Source organism: Sebastes umbrosus, chromosome 19, assembly GCF_015220745.1.
Source record: "Sebastes umbrosus isolate fSebUmb1 chromosome 19, fSebUmb1.pri, whole genome shotgun sequence".
Classification (NCBI taxonomy): Eukaryota; Metazoa; Chordata; class Actinopteri; order Perciformes; family Sebastidae; genus Sebastes; species Sebastes umbrosus.
This window is the reverse complement of record NC_051287.1, coordinates 22,740,528-22,760,679: the sequence shown is the minus strand read 5'-3', so window position 1 is coordinate 22,760,679 and position 20,152 is coordinate 22,740,528. Positions and strand designations below refer to the sequence as shown.

Here is a 20,152-nt window from a genome sequence, read left to right as displayed (position 1 = left end):
CACTCTTGAATTTTGAAGCCTTTAAAAAAGGTGGATGCTAACAAGTGGTTAAATGAGACTACAAAACATCATCATGCCGACTCGTCCGCCTTTACAGCCTCGTTGTGTATAGTCACGTCCATGCAACTGTTGTAGTTCGTTTAAAGCCAAACGTTTTACTTCTAACGATTGCATTCACACTTAAAAAGTCATAAAAGTGGTGTTCATTTGTGGAGATTATCTTGCAGAACAAAAAGTATCCTAAACATTTGTTTGCCACAGAGCTGATTTTCTGCAATAATCCAAAACCCAATGGAAAAATCCCATTGGCTTTTTGTCGAGAGAACCAGGGCAATTCTAACTTCCTTATTGGCCTACAAAAATGTGTCATTCCTGCACCACTCTATTGGTCTTACCTGTCATATTTGTGAAATTGATTTGGAATTTGTCTGTTGAATGCAACCTGTTCTTTTGCATTTGAGCTTTAATTATGTCAGATTTTAGGGCAAATTAAATTAAAAGGAAATTTGCACTTCATTTGAAAATTGTCAGGACTTTCCCAGGGTTGGTTTCTGAAATCTGTCACCTATCAAAATCGATTGGATGCGTTGATTGTATTTTTTGTTGTTGTATATCATGCACACACACACACTTGAAAAGAAGTTTCATTTACTTGCACTTACTTCTATAATGCACCAGAAAGAGATAGTGTTCATCCTCACTCCCTTCATATTACTTAACACTGATGGTCATCGCTGCAGGGCTACAGCTCTCACGCTGACCCGCTTGCACTTTATCACCATTCCTGACCACCCAGACTTATCCTTAACCCCTCACAGCATTACTTGGTCCAAAGCTGCCATGTTTGGCCCGGGGGCACACACGCAGGCCGGAAGCATTAAGTCCAGCTAATACACCAAGCCCCGAGGGGCCAGGGAGACGCTCATTAGATATATCGCCACAAGGGCCGAGCTGAATAGTGGAAAGTGTCACATGTTTGCGTAAAGAGAAAATGGCAAGAAACATCCCAGCCTGGGGCAAATGGCACAGATGTCCTTTCATCCTCGATCACTAGCGGAGGCTGCAGAGCGCTAACATCAATCGACTGACAGACACTCGCTCCTCTGATCACATGGGCAGCTTTATGAACTATAATAGTAATATATGGGGAGGTTGGGAGAAGATTTGGTGGGAATATTTGTGACCACTAAAGCTGCTAAAAGTACCAATTAAAATGCCATTCAGAAGTCAACATGTATTTGCACTGAAATGGTGTCCAGAACATATTTTCTTTGGGAAACTGGTAACACTTTACCAGTTTCCCAAAGAAAATGTTTAATTATAAAACAAGTCGGTTGGTGTCAGTTCAGCTGGAGATGAGGTATGTTTTTAGTAGTAAAGCCCAGTCTGGTTTCGCGGGTTCTTTGCAGGCCTGCGCTCCGTTTTCACACATATTCTCTGTGCCTTTTATTGAGCACCCTATGACAAAAGCTGTTTTAGTTGTCCACACAAAGGCCCGAGCCTACTCCTCCCTCTGAGCACAAGATCAGCACAAGAATGTTTCATTTCATTCCCCCTCCCACCTTTTCATCCCTGCCTTTCTCACCAAAGTTTTCTCACTGATTAAAAAAGAATATTTAACGACAGGAACCTTTTCCCCCGTCAAACACTCCATTCCCCCGATTCTGTCCCTTTTTCAAGAAAGAAAAAAAATTTCATCCCTCCCTCCTTTCACGCCAAAGAAGTGGAGAGGAAAAAGAGACAGAGAGGAAAAATGTAAAGCAGTAATTTTTCCTACAACTGTGTCTGTGCTCCCATTGTCTGCACTGTTAGGCTGCGAAAAACTGAAGAAAAGGATCACGGAAAGAAAAAGACCCCTCAGTGAATGATAGAGCCCGCATGATGGAGAGAGCGAGGGAAAAAAGAGAGCACAGGCACGAAAGGCCAGCCCCTACACTCCCACGTTCAGACACTTAATTTATTTGAACTTTTAATCTAATTATTAGGTATCTGGGAGGGGGGCGCCGTTTTAATAATGCACCATCCATACTGCCCTCTCCTGCACTGGGAGGTACTTTTTCTTCTGCCATGGGAGCCGCCACGATTCCCGCGATATGAGAATGGGCCATCAACAAAGCCCTTGTCTAAAAAAATTTGTCAAGTCCTTCACGTGTCATTCCTGTGAAGGCTTTGTAAACGCTGGTTGAAAGGCCAACAGAAGTGCTGCTCTTCTCTTCAAAGCTACGTGACTGACAACTGCAAGCACGCTAAAATACGTATAGGGCCGAGCGCTGGACGGATGGAGAGTGAATATCAGCAGATTTCCTCTCCTTTTGTAGTCCCCAAATGGTTATATTCCCTTCTCAACACGCACACGGGTCTCATGTTTGTTTCCTCGCCTCCACCTTTGGCCCGTGTTGCTCATTGAAGGCCATGAATAAGCAGGTCCTTGACAGTGATTGATGTGTACTTGGTTTAAGTGGCTTTAGAGAGGAAGTGTGTGGAGCAAGCGTGGGTGTGTAAAGAGATATACTAGTTGGAAGATGGGTGATGATGAATCTGTTTTTTTTCCTCCTGTGCATGAACACACAAACACTCAGCGGCGCAAAAAAATCTCAGCGCTGAAGAGAGTAAGGGTAACAAAGCTGCGTGTGTAATTGAATTAGGAAAAGGCCTGCCCACGATTTCACAGCTTTCAAATGAGCAGGGCCTTTGAATTTATTAGCCCTTCTCACCACCTCCTTTTGTAATGGCTTTTACTTTTAGCTGACGACCATTGATTTCAGCGACGAGGATAATGAGCGCTTGTCAGCAGACTTGATCAAATCTTTGCTGTTTTTTTTTTTTGACAATTTTGTCAGTTGAACTTAATTTTTCCATTTGTTTTTGAAAAGCCATTTCCCAAAACTGTTGATTAACTGTAAAGGTTTTTACTAGGGCTGTCAATCGATTAAATTATTTAATCGCGATTAATCGCATGATTGTCCATGATTAATCACAAATTAATCACACATTTTTTATCTGTCCAAAATGTACCTTAAAGGTAGATTTGTCAAGTATTTCATACTCTTGTCAACATGGGAGTTGGCAAATATGCTTGTTTTATGCAAATGTATGCATATATTTATTATTGGAAATCAATTAACAACACAAAACAATGACAGATATTGTCCAGAAACCCTCACAGGTACTGCATTTAGCATAAACAATATGCTCAAATCATGACATGGCAAACTGAGCCCAACAGGTAACAACAGCTGTCAGTGTGTCAGTGTGCTGACTTGACTATGACTTGCCCCAAACTGCATGTGATTATCATAAAGTGGGCATGTCCGTAAAGGGGAGACTCGTGGGTACCCATAGAACCCATTTACATTCACATATCTTGAGGTCAGAGGTCAAGGGACCCCTTTGAAAATGGCCATGCCAGTTTTTTCTCGCCAAAATTTAGTGCAAGTTTGGAGCGTTATTTAGCCTCCGTCGTGACAAGCTAGTATGACATGACCAATGGATTCCTTAGGTTTTCTAGTTTCATATGATACCAGTATCTTCATTCTAGCTTTAAAACTGAGCCCACTACAAGCTTTGAATGATAAATTGCGTTAATGCGTTAAAGAAATTAGTGGCATTAAAAGGATTTTTGCGTTAAATCTTTGACAGCCCTAGTTTCAGTACTTTATCATATTATAATCGCTTCCTATTATAAGTTTTGAGCGTTATTTCACCTCCTTGCTGACAAGCTAGTATGACATTGTTTGTACCAATGGATTTTCTTAGGTTTTCTAGTTTTATATGATACCAGTATCTCCTCTATAGATAGCTTTAAAACAGAGCCCGATACAACTTCTGAAAGATCGATTGCTTTAAAGAAATGAATGGCGTTAAAATGATTTTGCGTTAACGCATTATCATCGTGTTAACTTTGACAGCCCTTGTTTTTACTCATTGTTCTTTGTGGATTATATGTTAATTGATCTCTGATCTCGGTGAAAATCACCAATTTTTGTTACCCTTCTTGACGAAGTCTGGCAGGTGATGTCAGACCGTTGTATTGCTATTACATTAGCATTTTGTTTTAGTAGTAAATGATACCATAAAAATGCACACAGCTGTTGTTTTTTTCCCTATAAATATTCAAAAGGACCGTTTTTGCAATACAGCTTTGTGTTCATAAACATGTTTATAAAGGCTGCATTTATTTGGGAATAACAAATGCAATCAGAAACAACATCATCAAGGTGAAGGAACTGAATGAGAGCAAAAGACACATTTCCAAGAATACGTGCTACCAATTTGAATTTGCTGTTAATTCTCATAACACAAGAATTGGCCTGCTGCGTTGTGGCAATCTGCCTTCCATCGACTCTTATCAGCCAATCGGTTGCTTTTTCCTGTGTTGTATTCAATACTTCATGTGTATATTTCTAGTAGGAATGTTCACTGCTTTAATTGAAAAATTCAAACAGCCTAGGTAACTGTGGTATAGTACTTCCACACATCGGGTACCAAACAAGTGAAAGATATCACGTATCCAAAAATAATTTTCACTTAAGTAATGCATGACACTGTCAGCTATGCAAGTAATGTTAATTTACTTGTACTACGTCTGAGTAAATGTGCAGTATAGGGTACAATTTAACCTCAGTCTGCTTTGCTGCAGTTGTCATTTTTTTGCATCAAAACAAATAAATGATGGGCTAATTTTGTCGATATGGCGAAAAATCTTCTATCATGAAAGTCATTTCATATCTCAATACGATAACGATATACTGTATATCACTATATGTAAAGCATGTTTTCTGGCAATTCAATAAATGAATAGTCTATATGAAATAACCACATGGTAAAGCCCCTTTTTGTATACTCCCGTGTGAATTAAATACTTGATTAATGAAAAGTACTAAGTATTTCCTCATTTTAAGAACTTGAGTGCAAAGTGAACATAACAGTTTTAAATGAAAATATAGAAAAAAAGATAGATAAATCTAGGCCTAGCCTTTAGAAATAATATAGCAAAATACATACAAAAGACATTCTTATATTGTCGTATTGGCCAGCCCTATGCTAAATTCACTTTAAGTCTGTTCAGGAAATGATTTTCCTCAAAATCAAAATACATCTTCCTTATTAACTTACAAAGAAAACGTGACATTAATTGCCATGTCAGTTTCTGAATCTCTCATCTCACTATTAGACTGTGCCAGATGAGTCACAAGCACATTATAAGTCATATGAATCAAATATTAAAAATCAGCAAACAGTGAGGTTTATTGTATGTTATTTGTATGTTGGTTCGATATCATTTAAGATATATATTGTTCCCTTTAGGAGTGCCTGTAAAGGTGACCAATATGAAGGAAGGGAAATCCAAGGACTCACCACTGGATATCTTCTCATACCTCAATGAGATTGGGTAAGCATTTTACTGAAAAGCCCTTTTACCCTCCATGTCTGATTCGTTAGATATCCAGTGTAAGACAGCTTCTCTATCAGAATAGTATGTAAGTGTCCCCAGAGATGGAGCACTGGTTAAGTTCACCACCTCTGGAACGATGTGGTTCTGTCGCCGCTGGCCTGGGATCAAATCCCACCAGAGTTTTCCCTCCCGTGTCTCCTCCACTCTGTCTCTCTCTCTGCTTTCAAACTGTCCGCATAAATGAAAAGTACTGAAGGTGAGCCGGCTGAAGAAAAATCTGTTTCCTCTATCGCTTTGAGCTTGTTGCCGATGAGGATTTTTTTAAGGGAAATTGTCATCAACTTCACACATTACTATTGAGTTTTATGAGGCATCTGTTTGAGTTAACGCTGCCTCTTCATTACATGCATCACAAACTAGTTTGTAACATTTATAGTGGTAATAATGGCATGGATTTCATTTTCATTGTCAGGGGAAACTAATGTAGTTTTTCAGCTTTGCTATTCAAAATATTATATTTAAAGAGAGGAGATGATGAATAAAACAAAATGTAGAAGATGCCTCAGCTACTTCTAGTGCTGACTTTACCAATGATGCTCACAGGTCTGTGGAAATATCATGAGGAGACATATTGTAACAAGGATGTGAATTATTTCCTGGCTGCTGTGTTGTATTTTTTTTTGCTTTTTATTAATTAGAATTATTAATATTGTATTGTTTATGAAGAGATGAGGATGTTTTCAGTGCTATTGAAAGCTCCTAATGTGGGTTAATCTAATTCAAGGTGAAATTAATGTACAAGTGTCTGGCTCTCCCTGTCTTTCTCTTAGAGGGAAGCACGGCGTGGGCCGGATTGACATCGTTGAGAACCGTTTCATCGGCATGAAGTCCAGAGGTAAGCAATTAATAATTACATTTATTTTCTTCTGTCTTGGTTATGACATTTTTTTTCTCTTTGTGCCAAATTAGTCTGACAGGCTTCCTCACCGACACAAACAGTGATATACCCTGTAAATGCGGCGAGATGGACATATTTGCACTTACTCTACAACACGTCTCAATATTTTAATTTTACATCCATTCAGAAGCTTTCCTTTCAGTTACCGAGGCTTTCATGCAATTTGCAGTTATTTTACATGAGTGCTTTTTGTCACACTTGCTATTCAGCTGGATGACAAACACACTCTCCTCAAAGGAAATGTTTTCCTCTGGTTCACCTGGAATCATGAAGTTATTTCCATTCTCTTATGCATGCACACACATACAGAAAACACGCGCACTGCGAGCAAGATAACGGCACACACGCTTCACTGGATACACACAAATACACAGTTGATCACATATGTGCACAAGCAGCCGCGCAGGGATGTTTTTGTCTCTTTATCTTTGGTATCAACAGGCAACTTGAAAAGCTCCTTTGTTAGGTCTCTACATGTGTTACCGCAGCTAATATACAAGGGCAGTGAGCTGTTCTGGCTTTGTATGACACACACAGACAGAGAGAGACACACACACTCCTTTTCCCCCATACTATGTGCTATGATTGGCAAATTGACTGGCCAACAGACTTGTAGCTGTGGCGCAACTTGGCAGGTAGAAATTGGAAAATGGGAAGCCCACTTTTCTCTCCCCTCGACTGAACAAAAGATCAAAGCTTTTTCCTCCACTGAAGCAACAGGAAGAGGTGGAGCACAAGGTGTCCAAGTGGCTGAATAACTACCATCAAGCGTACATTTTGGTCTCCTCTGGACTGGCAGTCGCGTTAGCACAATAGATGATGGGGAGGGATTGAATGGGTGCATGTCATACCCATTTGTGTTGGGTCATATTTATTTGCGTGGGGTCAGGGAGGCGCGGGGGGATTGAAATGGTTTGTCAAGAATGTTGTCACTGTGCTACAAAACATTCAACAGCCCGTGTGTCAGACTAACATTTCCCACCTGTCACAGCGCTGTCAGGCCTCTGACCTGTGCACCGGTGATGGCGTTAGCTGAGGTGGTGCACCTATCAAAAGCAGTCGGAAATGGCTCTATCTTTTGTTAAAGTGCTAATCCGGATGATTTCAGTCCTGGTTGATTTGGTGACACCCTGTTTACTGGTGGTTACAGCAAATGTGGTTTAATACTACAGGTCCCCGAATACTGGGGGGCAGCAAAACAAATTGTTGTTTTAATAAAGAAGTCAGGTAATAATTGGCCTTTTTCCATCATTCTGTGAGCAACAGATGTCTGATTTTATGCTGCACACGGCATGCGTCTGCGAAAGTGAAAGTAGTTGGTTACCTCGCTGAGAAGTTGGAGATGTGCAGCCTGTCACCTGCAGCTCACTGTGGCTGCTTCTCGTACCATTATTCCCTGCAATATTTTAATCATGCTTTTTATTGTTCCCTTAAGAAAAAGACTACAACAACCTAAACCACAACAATTAAAATAATATGTACATGTAACAGGTAGTAACTGTAAATCGAAAAACAAACTATTCAATAACAAAGTAGGCGAGGAAAAAAAGAAAATGGTAATAATAATAATAATAAAATAAAAAATATAAATAAATGAATACAATTTAGAATAAATATAATAAATTAAATGTTTAAATTTCTGAATACAAATAAATTGATAAATAATAATGATACTAATACATCTATTTTAAGAAATAAATTAATAAAATAAATTCACACACCTGATTCCCAGCACCTACTTATATCCCTGTGCTCCTGACACCCGTACAGGATAGATGCAGAATACATACTGTGTGTTTAAGGCACATTTACAAAAGAGCACATAAAACAGAATAAAATAAATAATTTAAGTTATTTAAATAATTAAATATCCTGAATATAGTTCAATAAAATACAAAAAAAAAATGATGAACGATAGCGGTCAGTGTCAATCTCACTGACGAACACAATGCATTTCCTGTAACTACTTCATAATAAAAGTCAACTTGTGTTTCACAAAGTTAAATGCTTTTAATGTAACACAGTAGCAAATGTTCGGTTTGCATTAGAAATAACTTAACACAGCATTTTTTCCGGGAATGTTGCCACAGACACTCAGTTCATAATAGTGCAAATATATAAATACTGCAATACTTTCATCTGTGGGCCATAGGCTCAATCACTATTGTGTTACCTCTTTAGATAGTGACTTAACAGACATGTATTTAAATTAAAATCTTTGAGATTATTACTTTAATGAACAGGCATCCTCATGTCTGCATCCTCATTTTCAAAAGCAATTATTTGTACAGAAATGTCCCTCCACTAAATAGCAAACTGTTTCATGTTAAAATGTACTTAGTGTGATCTTTTTTAATACAATTTAAGATATTTATCTGCCTGTTTATGCTGGACTAACAGTTTGCCTAAAGGGTCAAAGGGGATCAGCACAGGAAGAATTAATTCCTGACCTGAACCCCTTCAGGCCTGCAGCATGGTTAGCATACCTGCAGTAACCGTATAAAAGATTAAAACCTCAAAAACCACTGGGGGAGTTGTCTCTTTCAGCTTAACCAAACTGCCACTGTTGGAGCTTACCCAGATAGCGTTTCATTGTTTGCTCCTCTCTGATAAGCTATAGCTCTCTTTTGGAGCGCTTAAGCCAAGTTGTGTTGGAGGGCAGTTTTAACTTATTTATCTGATAGAGCCAGCGGAAATGTCCCTACGTGCCCTCTGTGGCCTCGGAACACCAAAAAGCCACAAGCCGTTCTAGCTCAGGTGGCAACCTTTTGAGGCTTTAGACAATTAGCAGCATTGCTAAGCTCTGTTTTTGGCCGCCAGCACAAAGTAAGTGCTTCTCCATTTTCAGATCAGGAAACGGTGCTGGAGTATTTAGGGGTCGTACAGATTTGAGCTCCTCTGCTCACCAGATTGGAAGAGATTAAAATAGCGTTCATCTGTTAAATCTCAGAAAAGAGTTTTGGAGTTAGAACATCACACAAATTGTGCAGTACAGCTTCAATATAAAAAAGTGTGACTATCATTCAAATTAACAGATGATGTGAGGAACCATGTATTGGATGGGAAAACAACACTCTTTCACGATTTCAGCTCTCACAAAAATGGATGTCATTGATAAAGCTCCTATTTCTGTTGTCAAATCTGTCTGGTAGCATTTCCCCTGCCCTCCTTTTGTTTTAGCTGACATTTGAGTGACAGCTTCATTTCTCCTGTCATCTACCTCGTCTTTTCTCCCCCCTCACCCCTCCCTCCCTGTCCAGAGGGGGTAAATTGCAGGGTAGGCAGAGCCCTGGTCCGGGCTCCAGGCTGGCAGGGGCCTCCTACCCTGTCATTTACCCAGGGACAGCCTCTTCCAGGTTTTGTGAGGCCTGTCTGTCAGACAGCTGATGGCTGATAGAGCTTGCTCGTAGTTAGTTCAGATAAACAGGGCTTGTGGTTTCTATGAATGACCTTTTATGATGATGATGACAGTTGGGATCAAATTAAGTGATGTATTGGTGGAAATGATGTGTGCTATCTCAGTATTTTGCCACAATTTCTATCATTTGGGTTTCAAAAAGCTGGTAGACTATATAAAATCATGAAGATATTATGCTGAGTATTTGAGATAGACAACATTATACAGGCTGGCTGGTAAAGGTCCATGTAGGGCTGGGCGATATGACCAAAATCTTTCATCACGATACAGGTAATTTTATATCTAGATAACGATGTATATCACGATATATCATGTTATCTGGTAAGTCACTAAATAAATTGTCTACATGAAGTAACCTCATAGTAAAGCCTATTTTTGTATACTCCTGTGTGAATGAAATACTAGACAAATACTGAGTATTTTCTCATTTAATTAAAAACCTTTCGAGTGAAATTATAGAGAAAAAATAGATAACTACTTCCAGCTATACACTGACTATGTTTACACGCATGCACATAAATACAGAGTAATTATATTAAGACAATAGTTTGATTTAATTACACTCAACTTCACTCCCATAAACACAATTCTTATCAATTCAGATTTTCTGGGAAAATTTGAGATAGTATGTGCTTGATATTATCAATTAAGACGACGTAATTGTGTGTCACGATTTCTCTATATATGATCTCATCACGATACGCTTCCATTGAAAGACGATTACGTTATCACATGGAATTATCGCCCAGCCCTCGGTGCGTGCATCTCCTTACTGATCTGTTCATCCCTGTTCAAAAACTTGCTTGCCTGTTGTTGTTTTGTGCAAATACTCATTAATCGTGTTGTTTTTTTCGGTGCTTGTCAGGAATATATGAAACCCCAGGAGGCACAATTCTGTTGAAGGCCCATTTGGACATTGAGACCTTCACCATGGACAAAGAAGTGCGTCGGATCAAACAGGGCCTGGGTATCAAGTTCTCTGAGCTCGTCTACAACGGTAAATTAAATACACATTCTTAATTTTCTAAATTTCACTAATTCTGTTTATTTTGTTTTATAATTTCTTGTTTTATTTCTAGGCATATTAGTCATAATTTAAAGCCAGGCATGTCAAATATTGATTTCGGGACAGGTTAGGCTACTTAGAAGTACTATGATTTGGCATTACACATTAAATGCTAACAAAACCAGAGTTATCTCAGTGTGAATCTATCACAATTTGTATTAAAAAAAAACAACTAAGGGATCTGATTATTTGAAAATATATTGTTTTCTGATTTATTTATTTTTTTCTTAACTTCCAGTAGTCAATATCACCATCATCTTCAAAAATCCAGTATCAGTCGGGCGATAGTTCAACATCCCTTAGGAGTTTATATAAGACATGCGTACCTGCGTCCCTGTATGTTTAGCGTTTGTGTGTGTGTGTGGTTGTGTGTGTGTGAGAGCTTTTCTTGGCTCAGGTGTCTTAATCATCCCTTCTGCTCAGTCTCCAGTCCCCTCCACCTTCATCCACATAATAGGATCAGTGTCATTAGAGACTGACTACTAGGCCACTTCAGTTATACCCTCCAGAGACAGGAAGCAAACACACACACACACACACACACACACACACACACACACACACAAAGGTGCTACCTTCAGAAGCAGGGCAGAGATTAAACCCATTGTGGGTTTAAATCATTAATAACTCTGCAGATCGCAGACGGCAGACAGCGGGGCTTATGTTAACAATCCACCTGTCCTGCATCTGTTTTGCATTAATACAACTCATTTCACCCAAACAAATTTTCATGAGAATTTGCAGAAATTAGGGGTATTTCAGTATAGCTGCAGCAAGCATTTGACTAGTGGAAAGTAAACAACAGCTACATGCGTATTAGAGGTAAATTAATCGCTTTAAATTTAGAAAATGTATTATATATATATAACATACATAAACATTTGCAACATCTTAAATGCATGCAAACCAGGAAAAGCAAGCATATGTCTGTTTGCTCTTCCTGGTTTCATGTCTTTGTAAATTTTGAACTGTTGATTTATTTATTTATTTATTTATTCAACCCTTTAAAAATGTTGCCACCCGCGGGAGATTGTTGTTTGCATGATCCAGTTTAAAAATAAAAAACATAATATCTAGAGCATTCATTCTTTTTGCAGCAGAAAGCTAAGGCTTCTGTCTCTTCCCGTCATCACGTTGTGACACAAGTGAATATGTCATTACATTATGTTTCACACAGAAGGCAACAAAACTATCAAAACACCTTTGCACTCGATCTGCTCATAAAAATGAGCATACTGTATCTCAAAAACAAAAAAAATGTGCATAGTTCAAATAACTTATGGAGTGTTAAGAAATAAGAAGTTTAGCATAGCAATACAATTTCAGTGTTTATTTAGTAACATTTTATGAAAAAATATGTCCGATTTTTGTATTTTTTAATTTATGTTTATGTTTATCAATTATTATGGTTTATTGACTTACATAACCTTTTAGGTTAGGTAGTATAGATTTTAGAGATATGAAGCATTTCAAGATATGGACGTCACAATAAGCAAAAATACAAATATAAATGTAGGCACTGGCGGAAAATTTCTATTGCAGAGTTCAAAGGGTTAAAAACATCACTTTGGGTAAAAGGTATTTGCCATTGTTATTTTTTTTAACTAAATAGACCAGATAATGAATTGATTGATAGATAATAAAAAATAATAATTACTGAAATCTCCCCAAATAACCACCATAAAGAGACGCTCACAGCGACATGTAGAGAAAACTAACATGAAGATTGAATAAAAAAGTAGTCGACTCTAAACTAAACTGGAGCCTGTGTGCAATTGTCATGTCGGACACCTCGTGCCAATCCAGAGGCAATGAAAGCAGGGAAGGATTGTGTCTTTGAACGTGGCCAGACGATGAGGTGGAGGTCAGCCGCTGATGAGAGGGGGACCCCTGCTGAGTGGGGCGTGTCTGACCTCTGAACATACACAGACACATCCCTCGCCCATCTGTCTCAGAGATTGACGGAGCAGGTCAGCGAAATGGGACAAAAGAAAAGGGGTGTATGAACTTCACCTGGAACAGAAATAAGACCAAAGCACAGAAAGAGTTTTAGCTCATGAAAGAGGGAAGTGGGGGCATCATACACACCCCTGTGCACCCTGCTGCTAATGGAGGATTTACAGAAGAGGAGCCTCTTTCTCCACTTTATTGTTTTTTTTTTTCCATTGTCCAACTGATAACATTTATAAATATAGCTGCTAGCAGCCATTTTGGGTTCAAATCATTTTTTCACCCGAAGTAGCGCAATTCCCAAAATCAAAACATATCCTGGGAGTTTTGTTTTGATTGGACAATTTATAGTCTGATTTGTGTTATGCCAAGCACATTTTTTTTTTGCATTTGTAGCGCCCTAGTGGATGAGTTAATGGAACTTTCAGTTGTTCAGTATGTTCCAGGTATATTGATGTACTGACCCACGCCCTTTTAAAGTTCATCGATCAATATCTTCAAAACACAATGAGATATCAACACGCTTTTGATAAATTTGGATAAGCTTAGTCCAATGATGATCCACAGAAAATTTGGTTGCAATTGGGCCTACAGTTTAGGAAAATGTGTTTCTCAAAAATTCGAAATGGCGGAAAATCTAGTCAGGTGGGCTATAGTGGCTTTTGAGGCTTGTAGAGCACACGGAGCTGGACAAATTTCAAGTCAATGAGGCGTGTGGCCTTTTCAAAAACACATTTTTGGAAGTTAATTACAGCGCCACCATGTGGCCGATTGGGGTCATATTTCTTGGGAAGCACTTGCACATCATTTTCAGTTATTGGGCCAAGTTTCATATTTCTAGCTCGTTCCAGCTCACAGGAATTTGAGCCGTGGCATGAAACGACAACAATCATAAACCGGCACAGACTCAATAGGTTCTACCCCTTCAGGGGTGTTAACTCTAACAATAAATGTAAATATACTAGGTCTGTCAAAGTTAATGCGATAATAACGCGTTAATGCAAATTTGTTTTAATGCCACTAATTTCTTCAGTGCATTGATGCAACTTTTTTAGGTTGTAGCGCACTCAGTTTTAAGAGAGATGAGGCATCATATTAAACTAGAAAACCTAAGGAATCTATTGTTATTGGTACCAGCCATGTCATACTAGCTTGTCATGAAGGAGGTTAAATAACGCTCCATACTTACACTAACTTTTGGCGAGGAAAAACTGGCATGGCTATTTTCAAAGGGGTCCCTTGACCTCTGACCTCAAGATGTGAATGAAAATGGGTTCTATGGGTACCCACGAGTCTCCCCTTTACAGACATGCCCGATTTATGACAACTGACACACTGACAGCTGTTGTTGCCTGTTGGGCTGCAGTTTGCCATGTTATGATTTGAGTATATTTTTGATGCTAAATTCAGTACCTGTGAGGGTTTCTGGACAATATTTGTCATTGTTTTGTTGTTAATTGATTTCCAATAATAAATATACAGTACATACATTTACATAAACAAAGCATATTTGCCCACTCCCGTGTTGATAAGAGTATTAAGGTACATTTTGAACAAATACAAAATTTGAAATTCATTTGCGATTAATCGCGATTAACTATGGACAATCATGCGATTAATTGCGATAAATATTTTAATCGATTGACAGCCCTAATAAATATATATAAACACAAATGTGAACACAACTATATAACCTAAATCTTTTTCTTTTTTTTAAACAAACCTTTACATCCATACTATTTGTTAATATGTTGCTGCCTTCTTGCTCTCCTCAGGTTTCTGGTATAGTCCAGAGGGTGATTTTGTGCGACACTGCATAGCCAAGTCCCAGGAGAACGTGGAGGGCAAAGTACAGCTGTCTGTCTTCAAGGGTCAGGTCTACATCCTGGGACGAGAGTCACCTAAGTCCCTTTACAATGAAGAGTTGGTCAGGTAAGCGAGGACAGAATAAAAATGTGTGTGTGTGTGTGTGTGTGTGCTCATAAAACAGAAGAAGCCATGTGTCAGTGAATCAAAGTGCTTGTTCTGACTTGACAGCTGGCTGCTCTGGGCACAGTGCAGCTATTCCACCATGTTCACCAGCCAGCCTGTTGTTAGGCCAGCTTGCCCAAGTTCTCTTACGACCTCCACATCAACATACTAAACCGACCCGGCCTCACAAAGACATCAGAGAAGTGTCAAGCTCAGTTCCTGGAGGGCAGACCTGACCCCAACCCCTCCTACTGCACCCCCGTGGCCTCTTAGCCGCGGTAACAGTGGGTTTGTTCAGGATGTTGACCCCTGATGCCCTCTGGGCAGGCTCAGCACTGACCAAAGTAAAAACCCTCCATATGCCTCTCCATCTCCACTTCAGTCACACTCCAGCTGTACCCTAGAGTCACAGAGCTAATGGTGTTTTCAGCCAGAGGAGAGAGGTGATTTCACCGGGCTTTTAAGAGCAAAGTACCTGGGTGTCATGCTAGTTAAGCAGGTCAGAAGAGGGAGGAACATGTCTCACACAGTCAGACATTCAGTTTCTTAGACTGGTTTGGAAAGTGAAAAAAGCCAGGGAAAAAAATCAATACGCTGACCGTATATTTAGTCCTGTGTGAGAGAGAGAGATAAATACTGTACTCATGAGTTATACTGTACACTCACATGAGTGTGACAGAGGTGTTGTGTTGCAGCATCACGGAGTCCTTGAGGCCCCTGACAGATGGGCGCAGTGGTTCCTCATTAGGGAGAACATTACCAAAGGAAAACTGAGTAGTCACACAACTTTATACAGTACCATGCTAATGAACAAAACTCAGTTGTGATTGGCTGAACAGTGGGTATTTTCAACCACACATTTTATATAAACTCATCACCGTTCTAATTAACCACATAGCCATACACGCCAATTATTTACTCAATTACTTGATTACGTTTTATACTATAAAAATATCAGAAATTAGTGACAAATGCACATTAACATTGAACAGAGTCCAACATGACATTCATATCAAAAGTCCAAACCCAAAAGATACTCAGTTTATCATACATGACAAAACAAAGCATCAAATCCTCACATTTGAGGAGCTGGAATAAACAAATCTTTTTGTCCCCTGAAAAATAAGTGAAAAGATTGATAGATTATCAAAATGGTTGCAGATTAATTTTCTGTTGATCGACTATTAATCGACTGATTGTTTCAGCTCTTCGTGCATGCACAGTACTCAGCCGTGACTTCTCCTACTTGTTGGAGCAGCAAACTAACTTTTATTCAGAAATTGGCAAATGTTGTGCCAGCTGGAGCCTGACCAATACTGGGCCGGTACCGATATTAATATTTAAGAATAAAAAAGATTCAATAACATCATATAATGTGATATTTGTTTTCATAGACATTTTTTGGAAATACATTTTTAGATCAAAGGTGGCAGTAACTGTAAATATCAGCACATTTTAAGCAGGAAACTTGTCAAGTCAAGTCAATCGTATTTGCATAGCCCAATATCACAAATTTGCCTCAGGTGGCTTTGCAATCTGTACAGGACACAACACCCTCTGTCCTTTACAGTACGACCTTCTCATCGGATGAGGAAAAACTTACCCCAAAAAAAACTTTTAACAGGGAAAAAAATGGAAGAAACCTCAGGAAGAGCAACAGAGGAGGGATCCCTCGTTCCAGGACGGACAGATGTGAAATAGATGTCGTGTGTACAGAGTAAAAACATAATAAAAATACAACATAGACAATCTATATGATAAAACAAAAATGAATACATATAATGTGAACATATGTGAGAAGGTGGATCCAGGAGGATGTCAAGCAGCTTCCAGGCGTCGCCAAACAGATAGAGCCAGAGCAACACGACCTCCTCTCCACCATGGAACCTAGATAGAGGACAAGATTTTTGTTTTTAGTTCACAGTTGCTTATGGTAATGTAAACGTACGTTTCCCATCCCAATAAGCCCCTTTGGTGTGGAAACTTGATTGGAATTTTTTTCTAAACGAGAACTATAAATAAAGCCACATTTATAAATGAGAGATATATTTAACTTGAATTAATCAATGAAAAATGATGACCTGGTTTTAATGCGCTGACCATGAAGTTTCTCTCCCCTCATTTCCTGACAGCTCTCCACTGTCCGCCGTATAATAAAGGCATAAAATATTCACAAAAAAACAAATATACATAAAATGCAGTGTTTGCAAGATGTATTGTTCTTCTGTCACAAAATAAGTATGAATTAAGGCTACAACTAAAGAAAATTGTGAAAAATGTCGATCAGTGTTTCCCAAAGTCCGAGATGTCCTCAAAATGTCTTCTTTTGTCCACAACTCAAAGATATTCAGTTACTGTCATAGAGGAGTAAAGAAACCACAAAATATTCACATTTAAGAAGCTGGAATCAGAGAATTAAAAGAAAAAAACACTCAAACTGATCAATTATCAAAATAGTTGGCAATTAATTTAATAGTTGACAACTAATTGATTCATTGTTATTAATTAATCGTTACAGCTCTGGTATGAAGAGTACATAAGAGTACATTTTGATAGGTAGTAAGTGGCCATGGTATAAATAGTATTATCCGCTGTTAGATATTTATTTTATTTTTGATGAAGGAGTTATTGTGGTTTATCAAAACTTGTACAGTGCTGTTGTATGCATACATACATGTACAGTGATACACCTGGAAGCTGCAGTTTCTCACACACACATTTGCCACTACATGATGACCTGCCACAATCACACACATACACACACACACACACACACACACAGACCAGATTAGGCATGAAACCCCCGCTGACATCCTGTTGGCTCTCCACGGGCAACAGTAAACGGCGTCATTAACACAGTGGTAATACAGCCGGTCACCGCACCCATCTGAGACAGAAATGTCACCCTCCTCGCCGTCCGCTGGCTCCACTCTCAATTAGACCGCAGGGTTTCTTAAAGGAATACACAAAATATCACATGCTCGCACACACACACGTATTCTTTAAAGCCACTCACTCATAATGGTGTTCAGGTGCCGGGTAGGGAGCCTTGTATTGAGAGTTGATGATTTAGTTGTCGGTCTTTCTTTTTATAGTGTTTATCCTATCATTTGTTGGCAATTTCCTCTTTTGCTAAGTGCTTTTGAAGAACGAGTGCAAGCTGTACATCGGGAGTTGGGGGTGTCGTAGGGAGGAGAGGACTCAGTGAGGGAGTGTATTAAGCACTGCAGGTAGAAACTGCTGTAATTACACAGCACACGGACACTCTTTGTGAGACACACGAAGACGAGATGACAGCCTAAACAACACCGAACATGCAGTGGCACAAGTTATAGATTTGCGTCTTTTTCTACAAGAAGCGGATAAACTGCAAGACAGAAACGTCAGATTAGAAAATCCTCTCGACACTTAGCTCAGAGTTGATATGATGGGATTGTTTTAAAATGGGTTATGTGCGTCTGTTGTGTACATGAGCGTGTTTTCATTCTGCGATATTGATTCTCGGTTATTCAGGACAAACAATGCTAAAGAGGAGCATTCAAAGGAAAATCGATCGGGACATTATTTCAAAAGAGCAGATTATCAATGATCCAGTTATCCCAGTAGTTGATGAGGCCCCATGTCTCTTATGTTTACTGCAATGATACCAAACATTTCAACCATTTTCTTAGCAGAATATCCTGTAACTTTTTTCCTTCAGTTCTTGGTTGCTTTTGGGCTGTGTTTTCATCCTCTCTGTTCACTCCCCTGTCTCTTTCTTGACTTCTTTTCACTCCAGCATGGACGTGCAGGGAGACTACGACCCATGTGATGCCTCTGGATTCATCAGGATTAATGCTGTCAGGTTAGCATCCCTTGTATAGAACCTTAAAGGAATAGTTTGGGTGTTTTGAAGTGGGGTTGTATGAGGTACTTATCCATAGTCAGTGTATTACCTAGAGTAGATGATGGTCAAGACACCCCCTGTTTGGAGAGGCAGACAACCAAATGTACTGGTGTGGACGGAACCGGCAGCATAGCATATTTTAGAAACCTAAAAGAAAGGCCCACCTAAAAAAAGCAATATCAGTTTAAGTGTACGCAATATTTACAATATTTTCACCGTTTTACCTCACGGCAAGGTAAACTGGTGAAAGGATTTTAAATATAGGGTACACTTAAACTGATATTATTTTTTTTAGTTGGATCTTTCTTTTATGTGTCTAAAATATGTTTTAATGCCCCCATTCACAGCAGTACATTCTCCAAACTGGGGGCGTGCCGACCACCATCTACTGTAGGTAATACACTGACTATGGATAAGTACCTCATACAACCCCATTTCAAAACACCCAATCTATCCCTTTAAGATGAATTCCAAACCGCTGTACAAAACAGTTAAAACATGTCTTTTAAAAGGGAATTGTTCCACATGCACAACCCTTCTACCTTTACTTTAAACTCCCATCTTATTCTTTGTCCTTCTTGTTCTGCTCCACAGGTTAAGGGAACACCATCGTTTGCAGGGTTTCTCCGGCGACAAGAAGTAATTGTTGCAGTCCTGTGAACCATCTTCCCTCCTCCCTCCGCCATGTCTTAAGCAGTAGTAGGTTTAGACTTTGTGCCTTTATTGTCTTCCTTTTGCCTTATTCTCTACTGTTAGTTATATTCAGAGTATCTAGCACACTAGCGAGCACACCAGGCTCTTACTGTAAAACTGTGACGTTTCTTAGGTGATGAAGAGTGGAGGAAGAAAAATCTACAAATAGTATGAATCAGGTTAACAGATATATTGTGGGTGAGGATTATTATGTATTTCTTAGTATTTTATTTTCTGATTTGCCTCATTCCTGGCATCAGTAGGTCAGCGCTTTAGTGCAAATATATATAAACTGGGAATTCTTTGTTTCAGAAATAAAATGGAGTGAATTGTGTTTTTTCTTCCTCAGCTCTTTTCTTAATTCATTCCAGAAAATATCGAGCATTTATCGTGAGTTTAAATGCGAACACAGTGGAGAGATACACATCATCAGCCCCTGTCAGTTTAAATGTGTTAGTGATTAATAGCTCATGTCTTTGGCAGACAGCCTATTTATTAGTGCCCGCCTGTTTAACTCTCGGGGCTGTGTAGTCACTGCCCCGTGAAGATTTCAGGGCAGCGAGGACACTGGATCATATTTACAATATGTAGATGAAGCGGTAGCGGTACATGAGTTCAGCACAGGCTAAAGCCAACGCGGTGGCTTGCTGATAGCCGCTGGAGCAGAAGTGATGAGGCCATTTCTGAGCTCAAATGGCACAAGTCAGATGGAAAGAAAACCAATTGGCCACATATTTATATTTCCCTGCACCGCATGGGGTCTCCGGGCTTAGAGAACAGAGAAAAGAGGTATTTTAAAGAGTATTGTGCCATTA

The 20,152-nt window shown here is 39.2% G+C and overlaps 1 protein-coding gene across 2 annotated transcripts in view; it reads left to right on the top strand.

Moving 5' to 3' along the window:
- The window catches only part of ass1 (argininosuccinate synthase 1), a 42,144-nt gene extending 22,473 nt beyond the window's left edge, over positions 1 to 19,671 (top strand). For both annotated transcript variants that reach the window (XM_037753149.1, XM_037753151.1), the window contains exons 11-16: positions 5,308 to 5,392; positions 6,226 to 6,290; positions 10,637 to 10,768; positions 14,563 to 14,719; positions 18,537 to 18,602; positions 19,239 to 19,671. In XM_037753149.1, the coding sequence (XP_037609077.1) occupies positions 5,308 to 5,392; positions 6,226 to 6,290; positions 10,637 to 10,768; positions 14,563 to 14,719; positions 18,537 to 18,602; positions 19,239 to 19,287 (554 nt within the window). In that variant the 3' untranslated portion in view covers positions 19,288 to 19,671. The remainder of the gene's footprint in view (positions 1 to 5,307; positions 5,393 to 6,225; positions 6,291 to 10,636; positions 10,769 to 14,562; positions 14,720 to 18,536; positions 18,603 to 19,238) is intronic.
- Positions 19,672 to 20,152: the final 481 nt, after the last annotated feature.